This window comes from Corapipo altera, unplaced genomic scaffold (genome assembly GCF_003945725.1).
Source record: "Corapipo altera isolate COAL_440 unplaced genomic scaffold, ASM394572v1 0, whole genome shotgun sequence".
In the NCBI taxonomy this organism is placed as follows: domain Eukaryota; kingdom Metazoa; phylum Chordata; class Aves; order Passeriformes; family Pipridae; genus Corapipo; species Corapipo altera.
The window spans coordinates 81,347,477-81,373,363 of NW_020884872.1; the positions used below are offsets into that span (position 1 = coordinate 81,347,477).

General features: G+C 39.6%; 1 protein-coding gene across 10 annotated transcripts in view; it reads right to left on the bottom strand.

Moving 5' to 3' along the window:
• The window catches only part of FAT3 (FAT atypical cadherin 3), a 403,423-nt gene that overhangs the window by 17,232 nt on the left and 360,304 nt on the right, over positions 1-25,887 (bottom strand). For all 10 annotated transcript variants that reach the window (XM_027651027.1, XM_027650956.1, XM_027651114.1 and 7 more), the window contains 4 exons: positions 18,965-19,099; positions 17,803-17,960; positions 9,985-10,453; positions 621-774 (listed from right to left, as the gene is read on the bottom strand). In XM_027651027.1, the coding sequence (XP_027506828.1) occupies positions 621-774; positions 9,985-10,453; positions 17,803-17,960; positions 18,965-19,099 (916 nt within the window). The remainder of the gene's footprint in view (positions 1-620; positions 775-9,984; positions 10,454-17,802; positions 17,961-18,964; positions 19,100-25,887) is intronic.

Below are 25,887 nucleotides of genomic sequence, written 5' to 3' on the forward strand. Positions count from 1 at the left end.
TTGGGCTTGAGATAAAATGAGCAAATACTAGAGAGGCAGGGGAAAAAGGACAGGAACCCTAATGAGAGAGGAGAACTGGAAAGAACAAGAGGTGGTAAAATGCAGAGCAAAAAGTACAAACAGTAGACAAATCAGACAAGAAAAAAGAATGTTGATGGGCAGGTCAGGGGATTTGCTGTATCTGCACCAAGTATAAAGTCAAGACACGAATTTTAAAAAATGAATGCAAAAAATTACCTTTTTATGTCAGGGTTAAGGTGACTAAATAATAGATCCACTTTCAAAACAAAGATTACCTACCAGCTTCCACAGGTTTTACGATTGCTCAAAGAAGGATTGCTCAAAAAGCCACCAACACTTGGATAAGTATATCTCAGTGAAAACTGTCTCAAAATAACATCCTGAATCAACAATTTTTGAGGCTAAGTTCAGAAAAACCTTTATGAGTATTCGAGTATCATGGATTTCCCAACTGTAATTAGCTTAGACTTGAAATAAGTGCTAAGTTTGGGTTTATTTTTTGCTAGGTGAATCATAGCTTTTGGGTACAAAATGCCTGATCAAAAAGCAAGCCATCATTGAACTGAAAAGTTGTTGCCCACCTGGGGAGGGACACTTACGTTACACCTGTCAGGCCATTTTTGCAGTTGCAGATGAAAGCGTTGCCAATGGGATCGCATGAGCCTCCGTTCCGGCAGGGATTTGGGAAGCAGGCTGTGATCTCTGACTCACAATTCCTTCCTGTAAACTGGGAGAGGCAATTGCAGTGGTATCCTGGGAGGTGAGGAACAAAGAGAGATAAATTATAATCCTGCCACTGAACCTGTCTAGAAGTAAGAGGACTACTTTACACCAAAAATATATTGTACTGTGCAGGCAAGGGGATGTTTACACACATTCTGGTCTCTCTGTGTGGTGCACAGTAATGCTTGTAAAGAGTTTGTTTATCTGGGATGTCTGGACAACTGGAGCTCATGTCTACAACCAGGGACCAGAGGAATTGCTGCAGCCCAGACCATCCTAATTGTAATGATTCAGACAAGAATACATATCATCCATGTATAACTTCAGTAACAAGAAATATCCTCAATCCAGAATGCATTTGCCAATCTTTTGGAAAATACAGACCACATTTGCTGATAGTGGCAGTCCGCGCTCCTCTTGGAGCTTCACTGATGAACAAATACATCAGCTGAGAGCTTTTCCACATCCACCCTCTACAAGGATGACACAGTAGGGATGTGAGAATAATAAAACATCATTTTCATAAAGTGCATCCTCCAGGAAATAACTATAAACCTCAAAATACCAGCTGATCTGGGCAATGCCAGCCCTAATCAGAGCTAACTATGTTGAGTGTGCGCTATCAAAAGTCTGATTAATCACTGGCTGCAAAACATCTGACATAACACCACTCGAGCGGAGGGGGACCCTGTTTGGGATCAAAGTCCTATTTTTATGTTTTCTGCGAACACAGGAGGAACATCAAAGTAAAAAAAACATTTTTAAATGCATCAGTTCACCTTGCCAAGTATCAAATGACAAATCTCTTTTTTTTTTTTTCTCTCCTTGTGATTTCATATGGCCCTATGCCAATAATAAAAGCTTTCTTTAAGGTCACAAAGAAATCCAGTGAGGCAGTGCATCTCTTTATGTTGTGAACTGGATATAGAAATCTGAGTGCTTTTTCACCTGAAAAGAGCAAGGAACATGTAGGCTGTGAAAGCCATGAGATGGCTGAGACAGTCCCTAGAAAGGAAAGGCTCTTAGGTTAGAGTTGTTGAACTAGCTAAATTTTCTTGGACATCTGTAAAAAAACTTTGGCTGATCTTTTAAAAGACTGCTTACACAATCCAAATGTCCTAAACAGATGTGTAGGCAAGGTTCAAGCTCCATTTATGAGGTTCACATACTTACTGAATATAGCATATTAAGCAACTGGAACAAGGAAACTTCCTGCAACTAGTACTGCTGGAGTTAGAGCTAAAAAGGTTGAGTGCAACTCAATTCAGTGTCAAAATTATTGGAGATCAAACTTATGTAGATTAAATGTCATCCCTCAGTGGTGAGCCTTTTAAACATATTTTAAAAACTTTCTATATCTATATCTGGCAAAAAATAAAATACTTATTTTAAGTTACTCTTTCAGTAAACATGGCATGAATTTCCAGCACAGTTACAAGGAAAAGAGTTTAATGGAAGCAATATATGAAAGCCCAGTGGAGGCATAAGGAAAAAGCAATTCTGCATTAAGACTCCCACATCTTTTATGTCCTATCTGGTTCGGTTTGCCTTGTTCAGTTACTCTAATGGAATTCTTTCATGAGGACAGGCTTTGAGAATAAACTTGGAACCAGACTTGCTGCCATACTCAGTCAAGAGTCCAATCCTATTTAATTGAAGAGAAATGAAATAGATACTCAAATATCACACTGTTTCATTGTCCTGCTACAAGAAGGGAGACAGAAGTACTGCTGTTTTCAGGGTTGCAGAGTTAAGAAAGATTATTCAACTTTCAGGTTTCTTAAAAAGCATGTTTGGTCAGCATCAGCAAAATGGGATTATTTCTTTTTGTGTCTTATATTTCTTTTTGTGTCACTCAGATAATGTGAACAGCTTTCTGTACCTGGTGAGAAGATCTGTGTCTGAAAAATTACAAACCTGTGGCTGTAGGTAGAATACACAGTATAAATAAATAAGGCTGTTTCAGTGCTTCATGTTATGACTGAACAGTGACATCTATAGTTCGAAAATTTACAGTAATGTTTTATATGGATTTTTATGGTCTCAACGAGTTTAAGTGAAATGTTCAATTCAAATATAAACCATTTTATTCATAATCAATTCTGTTGCCTTATTTAACAGAAGAATATATATGTTATTCTATTTGTTTTCTGATATTTTTAACTTCCATAACTTTAAGGTGATGCTAAAAGCCAACTTTCTATTGGTTTTTAAGCACATTCCTAGGTGCCAATCATTTGCAAGACAAAGCCTTTGAATCACTTTCTTTTTACATCCTGTATTTGTTTCAGTTGACTGAACTTTAGGTTCTCAGTCTGTAACACATTCTGTTTACATTTATTCATTACAGAAAACTTTAGAAGTATTGATTTAATTAAAAAAATAATTTTACCACCAAGTATAAAAGAAACATTGATTTATGCATTTTATAGTAAGAGGAGATGGAACTGAATGCTCCAGATGAGTCAGAGCCCTTTTTGGCAATGTATGAACAGGACCAAAAGTGTGCTTCTGAAAGCCTACCTTTTTCACTGAATTTGATTTAATGATGGAGGAACACAGTCAGATATTAGACGACTGAAATATTCACTACAGATTCTAAGCCTAAGGATCAAAGGTAGGAATAAAAAAGGTACTAAAACAAGACAGTATTAAATTACCATATTTATCACTGACATTTCCTCTCATTGGATTCACTGCCATACACCTGCCAAGCCTAAGCCACTGGCAAAAGGCACAGAACTTTTCTGCGACACACATGCTCAGGGCTGCAGAGCATTCACCCGGGAGGTCTCCAACACAGCAAAACATATGTCAAAATTCATGGAGGAGGGAAGTGAAGAGCTGATATGATGGCTCAGTACACACTATGCAGCAGCTCAGCCAGCAGACTTGCCAGACCTTTAATCCTTCTCCAAACCTCTCAGCAGAGGCTGTAATTTTGCCCGCTACTGCACGTTTTCGCCACATGGCTGTGGACAAAGTTCAATTGTAAAGAAAACCCTTTTGGTCAGGAGTGCATCTTGAATCTAACAAAAATTTTTTATTACACTTTTGATTTAATATCCTGGTAATGTATCATGCATTTCATCCCTCCTGTTTAGCACAAGAATAATGAACAAACTTCTCAGATCCACGGATAATAGAGCTGAAGAAAAGGCTCAGTGCCCTGTCCTCTCAGCAGGGGATGAAAAACTCTTTTAAGCAATGCAGGGTTTGATCCTGTTCACAATGAAGGCACTGAAGTCTTGGGAATTCAACATTTAAGATCATACAGTCCATCTGAATTTCCTCCAGGAGAAATGAATATTTCATTTTGCACACTGATGCTGAAAGTTGATCTGTATTCTCCAAGACAGCAAATTTTGCAATGTCACCCCACTGTATATTTTCAGAGGGAACCACTGGAAAAAGTTAGAAAGCTCTGGAAAACACCTCTGCAAGGCTGCTAGGGTGGGGCCACAACACCCTCAGCATGTGCCACAGTAGCCTATACAAACAGCTGACCTAAGACCAACAACAAGCTGTAAGCAACAATACAGCCTTTTTAGGCTATATCTACACTAACAAGCCCTACAGAGCAACAACAGTGGGTCTGTGGAGCAAAAGAGTTGGTGCTGAGGACCCCGCACCCTCATTGCACGTGTCTCAGGGCTTTGGGATCGGTTGGCTGCACGCCTAGTCTTCCAACTCAGGCTGGTCCTGGCCTCAGACATCTCACCTCTCCACAGTGGGAACTGAAGCACAGACAGAGGAGATAGTCAGAAGATTCACATAAAAGCTCATTCATTACCTAAAACATTATGTAGATATAGCCGTTTCCTGCTTAATCGTAGTCTTGGGCCTACTGCTTGTTTTATAAGGCTTCTCTCGTACTCCTCTGAGTCTCCTCTATGGAGCTAAATCTCACCTTCTCACTGTGACTCCAACAGCTTCCCTTACTGCTCTCTCTTGGCACATCCCAAAACAGAGAAAAAGGTCTTTTTCATCCCAGACCTTACCAAAGAGCAACATGTGGTAAGCGAGGACACTACACAGGCTTCCTGCCTGTGTTTATTTGGCACTTAAGAAGCAAAGACAGTGGCAAAAGGCAGGCACAGTGCCATCAGCAGATGGGGTGCCATTATGTAGCAAACATCTCTGTTGGTAGCATTCCCACCCTGAGCATCTGAATGTCTGTCTATCGTAAGGTTTACTCGGCTTTATTAAAGAGGATGCTCCGAACTGCTGCCAATTCTTTTTTTGAACATGTGTATGCTCCTGTTTCTATCTATCCCATGCACAAGAAGCTGGCTTTTATCTGTTACGTGCTTTGGCTTTTCCATTTGATCTCCCCGTGTAGTTTCTTTCCCTGCTGTGCAGCTAGACCTGACAAACTCAATGTCCAGAAACAGCCCTGCCTTTGGCATTGCTCACATAGTGCTAACGTGGCAAGTTAACTGATTACACAACTGAAGGTGAAGAGGACCTCTCCCAGAATTTTTGTTCTGGTATGTTTATAGTCAAACCAGGCCACCTTCAAGAAGTGTGTGTTCTTCAGCCATACATCTTCCTGTCACTTCAGATTTAACTTATCTGTCTTTAAACAGATGATTGCCTCTTGCCACTTGTTGGTATGAAAACGAACCTCAGTATTTGCTGAACCAGTGTTTTCTATGAAAGGATTGGCATGCGTGTGTGTTTAAACTGGGAATTTGAATTCAGATACCTAAAAGCATAGCTATGAAAAAGATTAACGCCTCCCAATATTTCTAAAAAGCTTTTAAAAATTAATTCATGTGCATTTGATATACTCATATTACAGTGTGCTGGGTCGTCTGTGCGTGTGAAAAAGCAAGACTAAGAACATTAGTAAGACCAGGTCAGTTCATGATCCAGTTTTCCCTGATTTCATTCTTATGAAGTACCCAATCCTCAAAAACAGCTGTAAGTCAGTGTTGCCGACATCATTTAAAACATGTATTAAAACCACCACCCAAGTGCCATGTTGCATTTCCCCCTCTTTGGATTTTAAATCTGTTCATGAAAAAATAATAATAACCAAACAGAAAAAAGGACAAATGAAGAGGGAAAAGCAATAACTTTCTGTCCTCACACTCTGCCCACCGTCCTTGACTCAGTAGATATTTCCACTCAAATGCTTCAGGTTCAAATAAAATCGCCCACTCATATAAGCCATTTACTTTAATCAAAGCCAGATGTATATAGGACTGATCAAATTAAAAGGAAGTAACTGTACTTATAATTGCAGGTTTTACAAGCAAGAGGTTACTCTCTGTGGTTGAAAATCTTGGCGCAGTGTTTGCATTTGATTTTCTATTGCTGAGATTGCTCATGGTTTTACTCATGCAGATAAACATACATTTACTATTGGCAGCCCTGGTAGCGCCACACTATTATTAAGGTTGTGTAACATTTCTCATTTTAAGACCTCATATTCAGCAGCTTATAGCTTAACCACACTTTAAACACTTGGCTGAATATTTTGGGGAAATTTCAGTTCAAAGAGTCAAGTTGTTTCAGAAAGTTATGCTGTTTGTCAGGTTTCAAAATGCTAACTTTAAAAATTGCTTGACTGACCCATACTTCTAGATAGGGACTTAAAAGTCTGGAAGAATGTGGTCTATATTTCAGGGCTGCGGTTTGCACTGTCTCCCAAGAAAACTGCCCTAAAACTGTGTAAGTCTCTTTCTACTACTAGTCTCCTGAGCTGTCAGACCTAGTGAGTGCTCATCCCCATTTTCGAGCCCTGTTTAAGCATGCATGGGATCTCCCTGTGGGGTCTCGGGACACACAGTACTTTCCCTTTAACCACTGGCATCACTGGGCATACATTGCTGCCACAGGACATGATTCAGACCTGTGGGAACAGAGGACTGCAAGCAGCAGTTCATGCCATGGTCACTTTCTGCTGGCTCAGAAGCCAGACTTTGAAAGCAGAGAGGCTATTCTCTCTGGGAGTACTCATCTGAGCTGTCTGTGTTTTCTCCTGCAGGCTAAGATCCCCACTGTGTCCTGTTCCATGTGCAGAGAGGTCAGACAGAAAGAGTCAGTGTGGGTCAACTTAACGCTGTGCCAGGTCTCCTTTGGGTCAATATCTCTGCGATCAGTCCTGTGCTCTGTGCAGCCCATGCACAGCACTGCCCTGCACCTGGCGCTTCGAAGCTGCTGGGAATTTATCCATCTAAACCCTAACAGCAGTGGCATGGACACACTCCTAGTGCATACAAAGCATCACTTTAGTTGTTCCCCAAATACATCCATAATATTACCCTATTCCCATAACTGCAGGATGAAACAAAAGGTAATCAGAGGCAGCTTTTTATTAATGGTGAACAGGGCAGTAGGCATTTCTATAAAAAGGAAGATCTCACAACAGGAATACTATTATGGAGGTTTGTGTTGTAGATGTCCATTTTATGCAAATGATATGTAAATCAGACACAGCCCCTTTGACTTCTGGTATGTAGCCATCAACTCTTTCACGCTATAATGTTGGGTAACCTTTGCTTGACTGTTTTTTTCTAAAGTTAGCTATAAATCTCAGCTTTCTTTTTCTCTCTTCTAATTTTCTTGTAAAGCACAGTAGGGTATTTATAAGAAAAAGTATGTTAACAGTCTCTGAAACCTGCTTTATAAAAATTAAAATTAGAGAAACTATTTAGTAAAACTAATCTTATCATTATACCACATACTCTCTGTTTATGAAAAGGAACACTATTCTCCAAAAACTTTAATAGGAGGGTAATATCATAGAAAATATTATTCAAGAGATCCTGATGCTACTGAATGCCCTGAGATTGGGAAAAAAATCTTTGCATGATGTATTTTTGAATTATTCCCCTCACCAAAAAAGCAAAAGCTGCCATTTTTGTTCTCAAGAAAATTCTTAAAAAATGAAGGTTTTTTTTTTTTTCTATTTTAAATGGAAGTCAGCTGCTTCCATTTAAGTCAACATCTATGTCAGCAAATGCAATGGCTGATGGTTCTTAAATGGACATCACAGTTTGTGGCTCTGCAACTAGCATTTGCAATGCTGTTGGACTCTCCGCTTTTAGAATTTAATTAAGTGGCCTTTTTATATATGGAGGACAGTAACAGAATTGCTTTGCCTAGTGGAAGCAAAAATGCCCATGCCTTCTCCTTATGGGCTGGGCTGTAGAACCACTGAAATACAGTCAGGGCCCATTGCACTGGAATTATGGCTTTATAACAATCCTCTATTTACATACACTGCTGAGGCAGTAAAAACAGCAAACAGATTTTTTAAGGCAGGCAGCCAAAACATCCCTGCAGGGCACATGCCCCTCGCAGAGGCAGGAACGCAGGCAAGTTAAATCAGTTCTGTCACTGCTTTCCAGCAGTGAATTTTGTTGACATGAAAATGGCGTATGCCACTCCAGTAATAAGATGGGTCCAATCTTCAGTGCTCCTTGTTTCTCCCCCACCCTATATCTCCCCTCAGTTTGAACTGGCATGCACATGGCATTGGGAAAAAAAAAAAATTGCTGTGAAGCGTTTTGTTAGAAAGGTTTCAATTTACTCATCATGAGATCGCTGAGCAATACTGTATATAGACTCAAATAAAATCAAGGAGTTGTTCTCATGCTTCCTAGGACGTGAGGCAAATGGTTAACCTCATCTTTTAAGTATGGAGTCTGAATCAAAGACATGTTACGTTCATGTACATCCTACAGCCATATTTCCTAAGGATTTAAATAATCATGCTTAGCAATCAGAGAAATTTTCTCTTGCCCTTGCTGTGCAGCCCTCCTTTTCTCTCCTTCCTGCGGTAAATAAAGACCCTTAAAGACACACACAAGCAGCAACATTTCTCCTCATGCTGCACAACACATCCTGGGTTGCCTGGGCTGTGCTTCATTCCTCCCAGCTGTCCTCCCATCTCTTTCCACCAAGAGCAAAGCTGATAGCATCCTTGATGCATCATTTGCCATGGCATGGGAGAAGACGTGGTTGAATCAAAGCCAAGGATCCATAGGGGATGCTAGCTGAGACAGCCTAGCATGGACAAAACCACATTGTCAGGATTTACTTTATAAGGGTTGGGCTAGCCAACTTAGGAACTTGTGACAATTTTGCTCACATCTCACCACATGTCAGTCTTGAGCTATCTCAAGTTTGGGCCTAAAGTTTAGACAAATCCATGCAGTGGAGTGGAGTCAGAAGGGAAATATGAGAACAAGGTTTAAACTAATGAAAACCAGAAATAATAACTATGGGTGCAAGGGAACCACATGGACACATTAAAGCAGAAAGCCCTGAGACAGTGGTTAAATGCTCCATAAAACAAGAGTTTAGTGGGAACTTCCCTAGGGAACCATGACCAAAATCATTGACAGTAAGTTGGATGGAAAGCTCTGAACTTGCAGAAAACCTCTCTCTTGGGCAACCTCCTTTTCAGAGGAAGTTTTAGTCTGCCAGAAAAGGTGTGCAGTGCTGCATGTAAATACAATATGGGGAACTGGAAGGGAAACCCATATACTGCAGAGACAACAGCCTTAGAGGGAATGTCCTACATGCTTTTCTCCTGCTAAGATGCTGGCTGTTCTGGTAACTTGTGCACTGCAGCAAGTCACTGGCATCAAATCACACAAACCACCACATAAGCACTGGAAAGGAAACTCCAACATCACAATAGTATAAACTTCGGATAGTATTACTTAGACCTTAAAGCACTCAGGTCTCTGAGGAAGCTGTAAAATACAGTTCGGGGGGTTTATAATGGGACCAACTTGCTATTTCCATGCAGACATGTAATCAAATTACTCACAAAAGGACAAAGGTGTTTGAGGACAGCTCAGTAATTATTTGTGACAGCTTCGGAAACAGAGTAAGGCAAAAGTGCTGTTGTATCTATGATGGATGTTTGAAATCACCATCTTTGTGTACAGCCTTTGATGCTGTAAGGATGCTGTAAATGGATCCTGAAAAATACAGCTGAGCATTACAGTAATTGTAATTCTATTGGTTTCTATAGAAATAGGATTATCCTAACAGCCAATAAATCAATTTCCTCCTGGAACACTTATGCAGTAAGAAGGGGCACCGCTTCACCATTATTTATAGAGCAAACAGCTTTTACCCAATTTGCAATACCTAACAGAGTTTTATAGAGTTCGTGAGATTTTTCAAGCATGTTGATGCATAAAACCATCTCTGGCAATACATTACAGAGGAAAATGGTGAGGGGGAAACCCATAAAGTAATGAAAGCATTTACCACCAGATGGCACAGCAGTACAGGTGCCTCCGTTCTGGCAGGGATGTCTCTCGCAGGCATCGGGATAAAGGACGCAGCCAAGCTTCAATTCCGTCAGGCCAACCACTTCTGCAAAGCTGCTGCGCTTGTTCTGGAGTGGCAGTTCATTGTTATTTAGGACAACTGAATCCAGGCAGCCCTGAAAGCCGCTCAAGACCTGCGTTGTCCTCTTGTCAGTCAGGCTGCGGACGTTATCCACTTGGACCTGGGCACCGAAGTAGATGGAGCTATCTGTGCTGAGAGTCTGAAAATAGAGGGGGGCTTTGCGGCGCTCCACGTAGCTGTCATCCAGGGACAAACTCGTGAAATTGCGATTCAGCTCCAGGAAGACTGAATGCCAGCTTCCATCATTAACAGCCCTGCCAGAAATTCCCAGGATTCCTGGGCCACTTCCACAATCCAACTGGAACCAGAGTTTGCCATCGACAATCTGCAGGAGGAAAGCAGAAATCAAACCGCTTCAGGCACTCAGCTGTCTCATAACACATTCTCACAGAGAATCTGGAAACACAGAGGACTTCTAGACAGTCTCTATACAGTGTTAAAAGCTGCTCTCCTACATGACACTAAAATAGCAAAAAGCTGTGTCTTCATCAGCAGCAAAAAAATATAATGTCATAAATATCAGCTAACTTTGAATTTATCCAAAGCCAATTACTGCAGGAAAACTGAAAAATGTAGGAAAAAATATAGATGCAGAACACTGGCAAAAACTGGGATAACAATAAGTTTACTGAACAAGTATGGACTGGAGGACCTATGTTCTGCTCTTGGCTCTGCTGCTGAATAGCTATGTCTCTCTCAGCCATCACTCACCCGTGAGCTGTGATTCTGCTCCCAGTGGTTGATGCTACCAAAAGGACAGTCAGGGCACAGGATCACCTCTCAGTGTTTGAAAGAGGCTTGTGGCAAAATCAATGGCCACTGCTTTCAGCTAGTGATGTTAGGTACTCTGCTCACATACCTATCCTGTGCTTCTGTAACCTTTTGGAGCATCTCAACGAGGTGTGGATTTGTCCCCAAGTGTCATAAGTTCAGTTTCTCTAATGACAAAAGTAAGATTCTAGTTGATCAAAAGTCAGTTATTTTCCAAAGATGCTACACTACCTGCCCTGTGTATACCTCACAGATGACATCAAATGGTTCTTACTTTTTTTTCTTTCCTCATATTTGTGCTAGGTTCATGGCTTTAGAGAGATGGTAGAGGATTCCTCACTCTCCCTGCTGCCCCTCACCCATCTGAAGTCCTCATAAGGGGAAAATCTGTACTAGCCTGCTGGGGCAGGTGAAGTGCAGAGTAAGAGAATAGGTATGAAGTGCTGCTTTTCTGATTAGCAGTTTACCTAAAGATTTTAGGTTTCTCTAACAGATGGTAGATTAGTTTAAAATGGCTGACAAGGCTGGAAATAATTTCTTATGACACATTAATTGGATTCAAGCTCTCTGAAAGCTCTTGCAAGTATTTTACCTTTATGTCATGCTTTAGGAAGTATTTATTTCTGCAAACCCCATCTCAGGATAGTTCTGTCCCATTATTTATCATCCTGAAAAGTTCAGGCGCTATGTCCTTTTTCATCCTTCCCTGCATCACACATTGTCCTCTCACTGGTGTGTGTGTAACAGAGCCTGACTGCTCCCTGCCATCAAAGCAGAGTTGCCACAGCTTCAATGCAAGAACCCCCACAGAGCTTTGGTGGCCTGCTTAACCGGCATGGCTACTGCAGATGTGAGGATGCTGCATTGTGTCCATCTGCTTTTGGCCATTTTTGGCTATTTCTAGCATGAACAGTCATTTTAAACCATGTTAGCTAGAGACATTCCTTGGCATGTGTCTCAACTGTGGGACCACACACTTCTCTGCCAGGCTCTCTCTGATGTGGCCTGAAGGTAAATGTGAAACTGTTAATCTACAGAAGCAGACTGTGCTGTCTTGTCATTATCAGCATTTTATGTCCTTGGAGGTTGACAAAACTACCTGGAGGAAAGCTAAGAGTAAAATCTTGAGATCTGTAGATCTCTGGACTCCCTCTCCTTTCCAAACCCTCAGTCTCTTGACTAGCTGAATTTGAACTGAACTTCAAGCCAAAACACACTGGTCAGTTGGGATATAAACCACATCACTCCACTACTTGGCAGTCACTTGGACACAGAGGTGCTAAGCAGTGGCAAGCATGTGGCAAGCTCCCTATCAATGCCAGCTACCTACTTACTTTGCATGGTATGAGGGAAGGAGCCAAAGGACAGAGCCATAATTAGCCTCTGCTATGAGCAGCTGGCTATTTCAAAGTCCCTGACCTATAGGATGCAACTGAGAAGTCAGATCTATGATTGTAACATAGCCTGCTTAAGGGATGGATGTTGCATGGTACTCCTACAGCTCAATCTAAAATGGCTAATGGATGTATAGAAAATTGAGTCTGGATCATTTTTCATTAAAAAATCTTTTCTTATGGGACTCAAAACTAAGCTGTAAACCATTTCTGTAGATTGAAATTGTGCCTGTTAAAGCATTCTCCAGAGGAATCTTCATAAACAAGATGCCCTGATAAACTGAGATTTTTCTTTCCAGAGATGGAGCAATAGTTTCTTTTCTCCCTGTGCTACAAAATAGTCCATAAACCTTGAAGGTGCTGCTCAGAAAGACCTGGCGCAAAAGGAATACAAATCAAACTGAAAAATACATTGCAATATATTACAGTTTGAAAAACGGCCATCATTGGATAAGCAGCCAACTTGCTGCTTATTCAAAAGGCTTTTTCCTATGGAAACTCTTCTACTGATTGTGTATAATATACATATACCTCCCCTAAGACTACTTATGCCCTGAAGAACCTACTGCCTGAATGTCTATTACCCTTACTCACAGAACATGTTTTTCCAATTATCTTTATAAATACAACACCACATATGAGCACCTGGAATAAATATTAAACCATTTGTATACAGGAAATGATGATCTAAAAGATTTGCCATTAAAATATGTTTTATACATCTTTCTCATCCACTTTTACTTCTTTTTACCAGCAGATGATCTGACATACACAGTAAATATATATAGTCTGAAAGGTTAAGTTTCCTTCCTTTCATTGAAGAAACACTAGCAACCTCTACCTCAGGCTAGAGTGAAAGATAGAAAGGATGGTCTGATGCTTACAGTACTAGTGTAACACGTGATAGATTTGCATGGGAATCCACACTCTGCAACACTCTTCCTCTGGGATCTCAAGCAAGTCATTAGTTTCAGGTCTCCATCAGTAAAAGAGGGGTAACATCATTTCCCTATCTCACACCGCTGCTTTACAGATACATATATTAAAGACTGTGACATGCCCAGATACCCCTAGCAATGGGACAATAAAAATACTTTCATTAATTAGATGGTCACAGGCCTTGCTGTAGGGGGATCAGGAGGAAATACTTGTCCCCTGATGGCCTGGTGCCTTGTGGAGGAGGAAGAACAGGAAGAGCTGACAAGGAGCAGATGCTGCAAAGGGCTCCTGTCCTGACTAGGCTAGCAAGGCTGGCCAGGCAGGTAAAACTCTGCCTCTACTCCTAAGCACAAGAATTCAGCCATCATTCAGCAATTAGTCCACGGTGTTCCTGTGATTCTTTGTAACTGCTGTGATATCAGAGTCACTGCTCAGTCCAAGCAAATAGTATGGAAATCCAATGAATGTCCAGCCTCAGCAGTTATCCAGATAATAACATCAGTGGGGCTGGTCTGGTTGAGAGCTGGTAGCATCAGACTATCAGTGTAGGACTGAACGTGTGGCATTGCTTTTTTCCCTCCATGTAGTGCAACACAGCAGAGAGACTGAGTTGCTCCATCTCACAGCAGAGATACACAAACTTTGCAACCCCTCACCAGTGCAGCCCATGGCACCAGCAGAGGCATCGTGAAAGCAGAGAGACACTGCTTCATTCTAGCTGAGCAGAAAATTCCCACCAAGCTTCCACTTCTCAGTGCTTTATAAGCTCAGGGCTTAGTTACAGTCTCAGTTATAACAACTAGGACAGGGAGGTTAATGCGTACTTAAGCAGATATACTTTTACAGCCACGAAATTCCTGTGAAGAAGTAAAAAGAACAGAGAAGACTCCAAGAGCTGATGCAATCCATTATATTTCAACAATTTCATTCAATGAGCAAAATGGAGCCAGACACATATTGCAAATTATATTACAATATTAGCCTGGCTAAGATGTTTGGCTAACATCCATATTTGTGTATCAACACAGGTAATAAAATGATCAAATGGTTCTTCTGAGACCACCTCCAGCTCACAGAGTCCATATGCAGTCAAACACCATGGATACAGCATGCTGCCTCCTAATCTATCTGGGGAAATACTTCGTTAACTGAATTGCATTTCAGGTTCGTTTGTGTAAAACAGTGTATTTAATTAAAATGTTACTCATTTCAACTCCAGCCATAACTGGGACCATATCCAAGCTTCGGTCCTATGCAGCATAAGCCAGGCAAGAATAATGCACTCAAATGTAAAATATATACTTAACTAAATGATGCAAAAAAGTTTCACATTAACTGCCTGGACAGAAGAACATATGCTTGCCTTTTACCATTTAGCACCTATATTTCTGGTATGATGGGAAAGTCTTTCTTTACATATCTTTAACTCTTTAAATGTCACAAAAAAACTTGAATCTCCATCATATTCCTTGAAAAAAATTAGATATATTATGGAATTCTCTTCTGCAATGGTCTTGTAATGCTTTAAACAGTTAAAACTTACTTTTCCCAGTTAGATGCTACTTAGGTAAAAAGGAAACGGTGCTCCTGGTTTTAGCATATGCAATCTTTTCAAAGGAGAAAAAAAGGCCATTGACCTGCATCTCATTTTGCTCCAATTGTCTTAAAAGCAAGAGCATGCAACAAAAAAAATGGCCAACCTCTCAAAATCGATGGATGAGTTGCTTTATTTGAAACAGTTGAATAAATAACACCTTTATTATATTGTATCAATGCAGTGTAGCTGGTAGGCTTTCAGCAAAGTAGCAGACAAGCAGTTTGCTCTATGGAATTGATTATTCATCCAAGAAGGACACTGTGTTATGATTATGAAATATTTCCATCCCTGGAGTTATCACAAATGTATGAGCTCCCAAAATTAAGCTGGTCATTTAAACTCCAAAAACCATATTGCAGCATTAAATTTTAAATAGACTGCAATGAAGAGACTTCCTTCAAAACAATGCCACTGTATGCCCCAACAGCCGTGGTGTTTTCTGCCTGCCCTCCCATGGGCTTATGGTCTAAATTTCCTCTACCTCTGCCTTTGTTTGGAGCTCAGTAATGGTGCTGGGCCCTCTGGTGCTAATCCAGCAGACACTTAAGTACATGTTTAAAATTAAGTTATGTAAGTAGTTCCAATTGCCTTCAAATATAGTAAGTTAAGCAAATGATTAAATGCTGTGCTGGAGTGATGCCAGAGTGCTCAAAAGAGCACAGGATTCCATCCTTTATCCTCTATTTGGAAAGCTACTCCTCATGTTTAATTTAATTGAAAGCAATACTCAAATGATAACAACTTCACATTTATAGTCCTGTAATTAATCTACTTAATGGCCTCATTTCTGAATGCCTCCCTATCTCACAACATATGTACCTGGTTAAAGAAAAAAAAAAGTAGTCTTACCTGTAGTTTACAAATGAAAAAAAACATAAGCTTAGAGAGTCTGTGTAACTTACTTGACAACACCTGAGTTAAGGATCCCCAAAATGCAGCTCAAGAGTCAGCTGCTATCCTGAAGAGACCTGATAAGGCTAAATCCCTTGAGCATAATGCCATTTGTCTGCCACAGAGCACTTTTGTGAGACCTCAGCCTGATATTCCTCTGCTAAAAGACCTTCACAAACAAAACTCTGACAATTCTTCATCTTTAAAGTGGTACAATTTCTTTAAAAACTATGCTGAATGTAATAATTTAATTTTCTTTAAGCCATATGCACACAGAAGCCAAAGGCCAGACCTGGGAAAAATGTACACACTGCAACTGTGAATTGTGCCCTACCTAAAAGCTGACCATGAGGCTCTGGGAAGGTAATTCCCTGTGTCCTTCCCTGCTCAATGCATAGAACAAAGCAGAGGCTTTGCATCCACACACGATCCTGGACCTCACTCATTGGATACGTGAGGTGGCAGCTGCATCTGAAGCTCTCTACCAAGTACTGCATGAGATGAGTTCAAAGATGGAAACCCTTTCTTAGAGCTAGGAAACAAAACAGAGCTTGACATGGAAGTTGACCTTTGAGATTGGAGCAGAATAGCCACAACTCTTGTTGCTGCTCCTTGAAGTATTATATTTAACTCAGCATCTTTCAAATCAAAATAATTAGGTGATTGTGTGGTGACTGAAAACACATGGTTCCTACTTCACAACTAAAGATTCAACTCAGGTGATTGCAATGAGGGTGTTTGTTTGTTTTTTGTTTGTAGCAGCATCAACTTTTCTTTTTTGGTGGCAAAATTTCTCAGCTTCAACTGGAGATTTTCACTCAGTTGCCTATGACCTGGACATGCTGTACTCCCTAATGATGCGAGCTTTATACACTAAAGTCTAACAAAATTAATGCTCCTATTACCATTCTAACTAAATTTCAGTAATCTCTGTATCGTCTCATTGTTTTCAAGTGGCACCTTCCACCAGGGCCATTTGTGGTTTTTTTTTTTCAAATATTTTTTGAAATTACAAAATTGCTAACTTTACCTACTGACATGTGCTAAGAGTGACCATGATGAAGACTTCAAAGAAGGTCTTCCAGTCTGCAGTTGCATTTGGTTTTCCTTGAACAAAAACATATACTTGACAGTTCAAATGGCATTTCCGTGTGTCACAAAGCAGAGCTTAACTGTCTTGTACAAATCCGAACAATGCTGACAGTTCCTGGTCAATGACAGACAGTACTCCTGCTCATGAAATATTTCAGTCTAACAGCTATAAAGTTTTTTGTTGCCCATTAATAACTCATCTAGCCACTTTAATATTACCTAAGCATACAGCCCAAACTACTCTGAAGATTGCAAACACAGACACAAAAGGTTTTCTCTGTGTTATTTCTTTCACTGCTGAATTATAGAACATGGCATAGTTACAAATGTCATTGTCTTCATTTTGTACCTTAGAGGCTATAGCAGAAATACTATATAGGCAGGGTCTTGGATGAGCCTAGTACTCCCCTTCCGTCCAGCACATATTTGCCATTTCACAGAAACACAAAAAAGAACAAAAATGCATGGAGAGCTTATCAATTAAATATTGATTTGGTATCAATCTCCGGCGACCCCATGACTCTCAACAAATAATCTCAGTCCACAGAGAGCAGAGATCTTCATATTCAGTAGGAGACATGTTCTAAGCAGCTGGTTTCTGGAATTAACTTGAAAACGAGGGCATGTTCCCTAACCACAGACATGGACAGAAGGGAAAACCAGCAATTTTAGTATGCTTTGTTTTGACTATACAGTCATATAAATGGCCAAATTTTACATCTTGTACAGACTGGCTTCTACATGCAGATATATATAACGTTCTTGTAATGAACAGCACCCAGTGGGAAATTTTCCAAGTAAAGTACCACTAACAAGCTGTTTTTCTTATTGTTGTTGTTGCTGCTGTTGTTGAAATTGTTTTTCCCTGTTAGAATCAGACGACTTCTCAATCTACAGCAGAAATGAGAACAGCATTACCCAAATCAAGAGCCAACAGAAAATACAGAATCTAGAAAAACAACTACAGAAAAGATAAGATATTTTAATTACCTTCAGAATTATACAGGGATTCGCTCTGGTATACATTATAATCCCATTGCTTTGCAGGGTTCGCAGACGGAGAGCCAACTTGAATTCCTCTTTCTTGCTATTTTCAGAAACCCGGTATTTAATGTAGCTATTCCCAGCAAAGCTAAGGGAAGTGTGGCCTGAAACAACCATTTTGAAAAGACATATGTGCTTTTAGTGACACCTGAAATAATTCCTCAACTGTCAAGTTAATTAAAGAATTTATAAAGTTAATGAGAATGTCTAGAAAGAAATAAATCAAATCCATTTTCTACAAGAAAGAAAGCTGGCATCTACCACAAAATATATTGTATTTATTTGTTTTTTAAATTATTTTTCAGGGGATACAAGAAAGTTCTATTTCTCCATACTTTAAAAAAAAAAAAAAAAAGAGTGGTTTTTCCAAGTTTTCAGCATTTTTCAGCTTATACACTTCTGGAGGCACCTATCTTGCCTCACTGATAACAGAGAGAGTCAAAGATGCCCATACCTATACATCGGGCAGTTGAGTTACTGGTATAAAGTTAGGTGTGGGCAGATGTTAGCCAAACCCTTTCAATGAGTTCTCTGCAACCACTGTTCAGGACCACAGTTCAGTATCTGCTGTGTTTTCATCAGGCAAATAGCACAAATCCTCTGTCATGCAGCCTGGAATTCACTGAAGCCACCAGAGAGCTCCACTTCACTGATTTTCCACCTGGCTCTTTATATCCCAGAGAACAACACAGCTGTAGAGAACTAACAAGTGTCTTCAAACTTTTGTTTTGGGTTGGTGTAGTGCTTTCATTAATAAAGACTGGAATTTTGCTAATCTAAATAGTAAGTAGAAGAGTTAATTATAGAGCTTTGCCCATGGCAGGAAAACATCTGGTATAACATTTTGTAGGAGAAATCCTGTTTTCTCACCAGCCTGTTTTACTGATCTCATACTTAAACAAGTCAGTGGGAATTTCTGTCTACAAACAGCCCCATAGCTACAAAGACAAGTATTTACAGGGCTTATAAACAGATACACCAAGTGCCAGTGCTGAGATGGTTTAAGCAGTACATTTTCTGTTGTCTTCACTGGCACCTCTACCTACAAAATGAGAATGGCAGCACTTAATTGTTCAATTCTATCCCCCTTTACAGCTGTGGCATGCACCTGAACATTCGCCAAGCTTTCCTGGTGGGCACTGGCAGACGAACGGTCTCCGATTAGCTTCATACCCCACACACTGCATGTCCCCTGGACACGGTTTCTCCAGACAGGGGTCGTTGGACCCTGGACAGAGTCCTCCTGCAATAAGTTAAAATACTGTCAGGGATACATAGTGTAAAGCATGATCTGCTGCAATACAGGAGCAAAGAAAGACAATTATTGATCTCACACTTCAGTATAAGCAAAAAAACAGCTTAATAATAATAACCATACACTTTCATAGTAGAGAGAAGTATTTTTTGCAGAAGTACATAGCAAAACTGTAATAGTTCTTTTTCAAGATGCCCTAAACACCATGGGAACATATTATAAAAATGAACTCTTATAAGCAGTAACTGGTTTGTAATTGGTGGTGTACCTCTCAGGCCATCCATTTTCTCACAAACCTTCATGGCTTGAAGCTATGCACTCCTTTTGTCCCAGCACACCCATGAGAAGCAAACTGAAGGAGGTAGAAATAGTCACAGCACCAAGCCTGCTATAGTTCAAGAAGCATTTGGAAAATGTTCCCAGATGTGACTCTTGGGTGTGGTCCTGTGCAGGGCCAGGAGGTGGACTTTCATGATCCTTGTCGATCCCTTCCAACTCAGGATATTCTATGATTCTAAGCCATGCTAGACCAACAGTGTGACAGCTGGACTTTTCATCCTCATACTACACAGGACATGCTGCGAGCTTGGTCATACAGCACAAGAAAATTTGCCTCTTCCCTACGTTCCTCCTGACATTTCTGAGATCTCACATCCTATCCAGCTTGCCCAGCTTCAAAAACTTCATTTTTTTCTAATCTGAAGGAACAGAACAATGCCAAGTTTTAAATTTGCTTAAAATACTTGAGCGACGCTATTACATGAAGGTTCTTCAAAACCACCTAAATGTTTTACATCTATCAAGCTGAACATGTCAAGGAATTACTCTGAAGCCTGTCAGTGTCAAAGGAACTCCTTGCATTTCATAGGGTTTGGGTAAAACTTGTACTTAACTTCTAAAAACATCTAGATAAATCTGTTTTAATTGCCCTAATCTTAAAAGATTTTCAAACACTGTCTACAATAATGGAAAATACAATACACCTACTGCTGCTTACTATATGGATTTCCAGGAATATGTGACTTCCATAAGCTAGCCTTTTCTTGGTTGTAGTAAGGTACTTGGTAGATGCACCATCAGCTTCTTCATATGGGCATCTATTTATGTGTGGGTGCTATGAAAGTAGACTTCAAATGCAGGAAAAAAGGCATTCCTGCCCTTGCTATTGTTGATTTGCAGCCACAGCCTGAATAGAGTGAAAGCAGTTGCTGGGAATGGACAGACTCCTCTTGTTTTGCTTATTATGTTAATTCACTTAAGACATGCAGGTGATGAATTTAATGATAATACACACCTTCCTACCCATCACTTTCTGAATATTGGTAGTCCTTGTATATTGCAGGATTCTTATCATATTAAAAAACTAGTTTATTTTTTGAGCATATTTGATTTACAATTTATAAAGGAATAAATCAACCTGTCATATAGTACATCTCCAAAAATAATGAAAGAAGGAATCTTATTGCTCTCAGAGTTTTGTACAAGCCAAGCAGGGCTCATAGTAAGCACAGCTGAAATTACCTGACACTGTAAGTATTTTCTGGGAAAAGAAAAATTACTACTCTAGGTTTCAAAGTGGACATGGGCTGACTACAAATATGGCAATTACTGTAAATGTCTTCCTTGATGTACAGCACAGTCAATTTAATGTTTAACATCCTCCCCTCCTTTATCAAACATTTGTTTGAGAGGTCTACGCAGTAAACGATTTACAGTACTGCCTTTAGCACTGTTAGAAAATGATGCATGGCATTCTTTATTAATCACATTAGTAGGTAATGTGAACAGGAGTAACAGCTGCAATATACAGTTACACTTTAAGTCTTATAGAATCAAGAAACAATTGTCATTTAATATTTAATAGGGTTCTGCATCACTATATTCTATTTAAAAGTAAGGTCTGCAGAATTTAACAGAGAATATGATGGTTTTTATGTGGGTTTTTGTTTGTTTGTTTTGTTTTTTCTTAGAATAAACCCCCATATTTCTTGGAATTCAATGGCAAGTAATAACTATTTCTGAAATTATAACAGGTTTTTAAATATTCTATAGGCCGCCTCGTATTTTCTCCTCGGTTGTTTCAGCTATTTTAACTCATTCTTATGTGATGAATACACAACATTCTGGTGTACACAGAGTATATCCCTTCTCTGAACAAACTTAGACATTTTGTGAGGCTGTAATTCAAGTAAGCCTCTATGCAGCTGACAGACAAGCCATTTGGACAAAAGCCCCAGAACTCATCAGTGTGGAGCAGAAAGGGGTACTGAAATTTCCAAATGTGGCTCTGGAAATTTTCACATCCCCTAACCTATGACTTTATCTTTGACATGAAGCAATAAAGCAGCAGCTTACTTTGTTATCCATCTCTGCTAGGTTTTTAGCTGACTCAAACTCTGATTTGTACTTCAGAGTCATCTTTCCACATTCAAAAACAGATGGAAAAGATCTAATGTACTTAGTGCAACTGTGGAGATGCACTAAAGAACTGCTTATCCTGAACGGCCAAGAATAGTTCTTCTGGTAAACTACAAGGAAATAAAATTTCTATTCATACTGCTGCAGCAGGATTTGATAGCTGTCACAAAATTTTTAAAATATTCAGACTTGGGAGAAGTGCTTTATGCCTGTCTGTATGATTATAAGTACATAAGCTACAAATTTGCATTATTGCATTGCCCCAGCTAACACGCATTTTCAGGCTGATTTCACAACTGTGTGGAGCAAAATTGTAAAATTGTTCAAGGCTACGTTGTCCACATCAAAGATTTACAGCCTGAGTTTAAACAAAATTATTCTAATGTTGCATTTCCACTCCAAAGAGCAGTCTATTTACCATCCAATAAGAGATTCAAGAAACATAGGTTTGAACTGATCTTTTTTCTTCTAAGCAAGTCCAGACAATCCACAGCATTCTCTTGAAACCCACATTACTATTAATAAAACTGTTCTCTACAAGGTATCACAGAAACACACGAGCTAGCATCAACCAGTGTGTGGCAGGAGAAGGTGGAATAGACCCACTTGATTTTGACAGATCATCTTCAGCTTAATTCTCTAAATGAAGATAAAAGCATTTCAATTTTCTAACCAGTATACTGAGGAAGAAAACACTCTTCCTTTGCAAAATGAGACATGAATTTAATTCCTACTCCTTCAAAAACAGGAGAAAAAATAGGATTGTAAATATATTTTGAAAATTGAGTGCTTCAATCATTTTAACTTATACCTTGTGATATTTTGTCGTTTCTTATCAGCCCATTCTCCTGAGTCTATATGAGTATCAAAAGAGTCTGCTTCTCTCACTTGCAGAAGAAAGCTTGAGAGGAGGGAGACCATGAGGGCCAGAGTTGCAGGAAGCTTGCAAAACAAACTCCAAACTGCTACTTGAAGTAGTAATTACTTTAGTGGGGAGTGAACTCATGATCTGTGATCTGCTTTTATTTTTAGGGCATGGTGACCAGGTGTTATAGGTAATGATTATTCTATACACATCAGCACAGACACTGCAAAATTGTTTCTGCACAAGCCAGCAATGGGGTTCATCTAGCTCAGGTGCCCCTGGAAAACTTTGTGTCACACAGTACATCCTAGTGAAATAGAGTTTTAGAATAATGAGACATCTGACCTTTTCCATCCACTCCTTGATCACAGCTTCCCTTAGGACTCCTTAAGTGATAGACAACAATTCCCACTCGCCCTGATTCTACAATTGTGCCCCCACGTCACACTTCAACTCTCCCACATTTTATACGAGACTGTGCATTCTCAGCATGGGACTTAATGTCAGAGGTGTTCACAGGGAGAAACATCCTTCCTTACACAAGTGTAACATTAAAAGGACTATGGCCAGATCAAATCCATCAAAGTTATCTGCAGTTCTTGGTTTCCCAAGCAGAGACAGGACACCTTCTTCTTCAGTCTTCCTTGCCAGGAGAATTCCAGGCTCATTAGCACATACACGTGTGCTTCCTGAAAATGGGAAAAACAGTGTTGTACACATAACAATTGGGTTCTTGATGCCCAGTCCTTCAGAGCACCCAGTACTCTTTAACAGTGTGTGCTCTGTGGAGCTGAGGGCAAAAACCACCTCTGAAAAATAGGTCCTATATTAGTAGCAGATCCTCACAGTCTTTGATTTTCTTTTGTCAGAGCATTCACAAAATGCTAGAAAGGGTTTCATAAAGTCTGAATTATCCTGTTTCATGAGAAAGTGGTCCAAGACTGCTACTCTCTTGATTAAATAATGTGGATGTGTCTGCACTTTTGTTGAACACTTCTGTGTCCATTAGAAAAATTCTTTCAAACTATTAGGCCAGAACCATATTAAACATTTGAAATGGAATTCATCTCATCTAACTTTAGGGCATGATTCATCTGACTGACTTTAGACATCTAGGGAGAGATGTATCACATCATTAAGAACACCTCATTCTTTCCAGTGTCTGCAAATGGGGCCTGGAGTGACCAGCATGGATGTAGATATATATCCACATTTGTCAAGATTATTTCAATCCAGCCTTCTCCTATAAAAATAATAATGTAACCTCATTTTTTTCAGATTATAATGCAGAACAACTCTACAGCAAAGTAGTCAACAAAACCTGCTTCTTCTCTGTATCTTTATCTCAACAGAAAAGAATTACTTTACATCATGCAAAAAATATAGAATAGATTTTTGCTTCTGAAAAATGAGAATGCCATGCAAACTATTTTATGTGAATATATTTATTCCTTTCCTCCTATCTTTATTTTCCCCCATCAGTGCCAGTTGTTTGCATATCTCACACCATGTGATGGGAGACTGGTAAGCATAGCCCTATGGTCACACCAAAACAAATCCCACTTTGTGACAATATTTTTCATACAAACACAAACAGATGAGGTAGAAATCTAAGGAGACAGTCAGTTATTGAAAAACTCTTTAGTTCAATTTTATTGATTTTAAAGGTAAAGATTGATGCACGTGAACTTTCGAACTTATCCTTCCAGAGCTGAGCTGCTGAACCTCCAAAGTTCACCCACTGCCTGCTTTACAGTCTCCCCGCATTTTCACGTTAGATAACTCTGTTTGCTCACAAAGGTAATCTAGGTAAGTTATGCACAGCTGGCATGCATAAATTGTGCATATCTGTGACATCTGCCAGTGGGAAAAACACTCCAAGTATGATATATATTTCAGGAATGAGCGAATTAGTTCAAACTCAAGCTTTCTGGGTCATAATTGAATCATATCACTGGAAACATATGCAATACTTTAATGGCTTTGTCATAATTCAAACTATTAATATTTACTGGATGTGAAACTATCTTAGTAACAAAGGAAGTATAATACTTCTATTATACTGATAATATCTTGCTAATGCTGTCTTATTAAACAAGCCAAAATAAATGTTGCACTTTTCCCTGACTTGCTGCATTTATGTGCATGTACAAGAATCACTGATCGAAGAAGCATTTGCATTTTTCTCACTCTTTTACTCTAATCTGTAGCCTCCTAAAAGCAAAACTGTCCATACATTCTCTAACTAATATACCCTCAGAAGTGCATGTTACCTCCTATGTGAAAAACATAGTGTGTGTCCGTGTACTTACCTAAATACCAAGATATTTTTTGTGGCTCCTATAATTAAAAAAGAAGAGGCTGAAGCATTACCTGATGAGGAGAAGGCCAAAGTATGAATTTTCACTTCCAACCAAGGTCTTGTATATCTGTGCAAGTAATATGCACCAAGGTTTTCACCTCTTTGGCAGTTATACCTAAATTGGCACCTTTGAACGCTTTTTTACTACAGGTTGGATGATAGGCTGGATAGGCACAACCCCCCAAAATACTGTGGATCACCCCTGGGAAATCAGCAAATAGTGCTTGAACAGGAGCAGTGGGAACCCCATCCAGCTTCTCAGCTGGACCAAGACAAGCTGCCTGTTATAACTGTTCCCACACAGCAGTCTTTAAGGCCATGATAAATGGTCCAGAGGCTGGGGACCACAGACGGTCGCAGAAGCACACTGCCCTTCCAGCAGCCTGCCATCCATTTTGAGGATTGACTGGTACATGACAGAAAAATTTGGAAATTGCCATCCTAGCTGAATTTCTGTGCTTCCATTGCAAACCTGCTGTGCAGGGAGAAAAAGGGAGAGTGTGCCTGGATCAAAACTGTACTGCACTGCAAAGTTCCTTTTTTGGAGTTAAGCTAAGGGATTATGAGGCAGAGGGAATAACACATCATTATTAACTTTAATAAGTAGTGAAATGAAATTATAAACAGTGAAAATTTTGGCTGCCAGAAAACAAATTTCTGTCAGTGAGGACTATCACTGTCCCCAAGGAGATGAGGATTTGTGATTTCTTGATACAAAAATGAGACTAAGTTATGACTTAGAGAATATAAAAATATTTTGCAGACAGTGTTTCTGCACTGGCTCCTGGACTTGACTGGAGGATATTGCAGCATTGTCCCTTTTAAACCTGTGAAAATTCTTTATTTCAGAGCCTTTCATGTGTAACAAAATGCTGACTATTGTTGTACTAGATATGCCTATTTGAAACCTAAAGCACTATTACTTAAAAATTGACCAGATAGTCTGCTCTTGAATGTACCTCAGATACCGAGTTATGGTATTTTTTACAGAATTGAACTTCTATGGCATTATTATTCATGTGCCGCAGGAAAAAAAATGATTTCTGGTTGAGTTTTATGCAATTTATGCCTATTTTCATCCCCACTGAGGTCAATGGTAAAACATGAAGCCCTGCTGACTGCTGCAGAAAC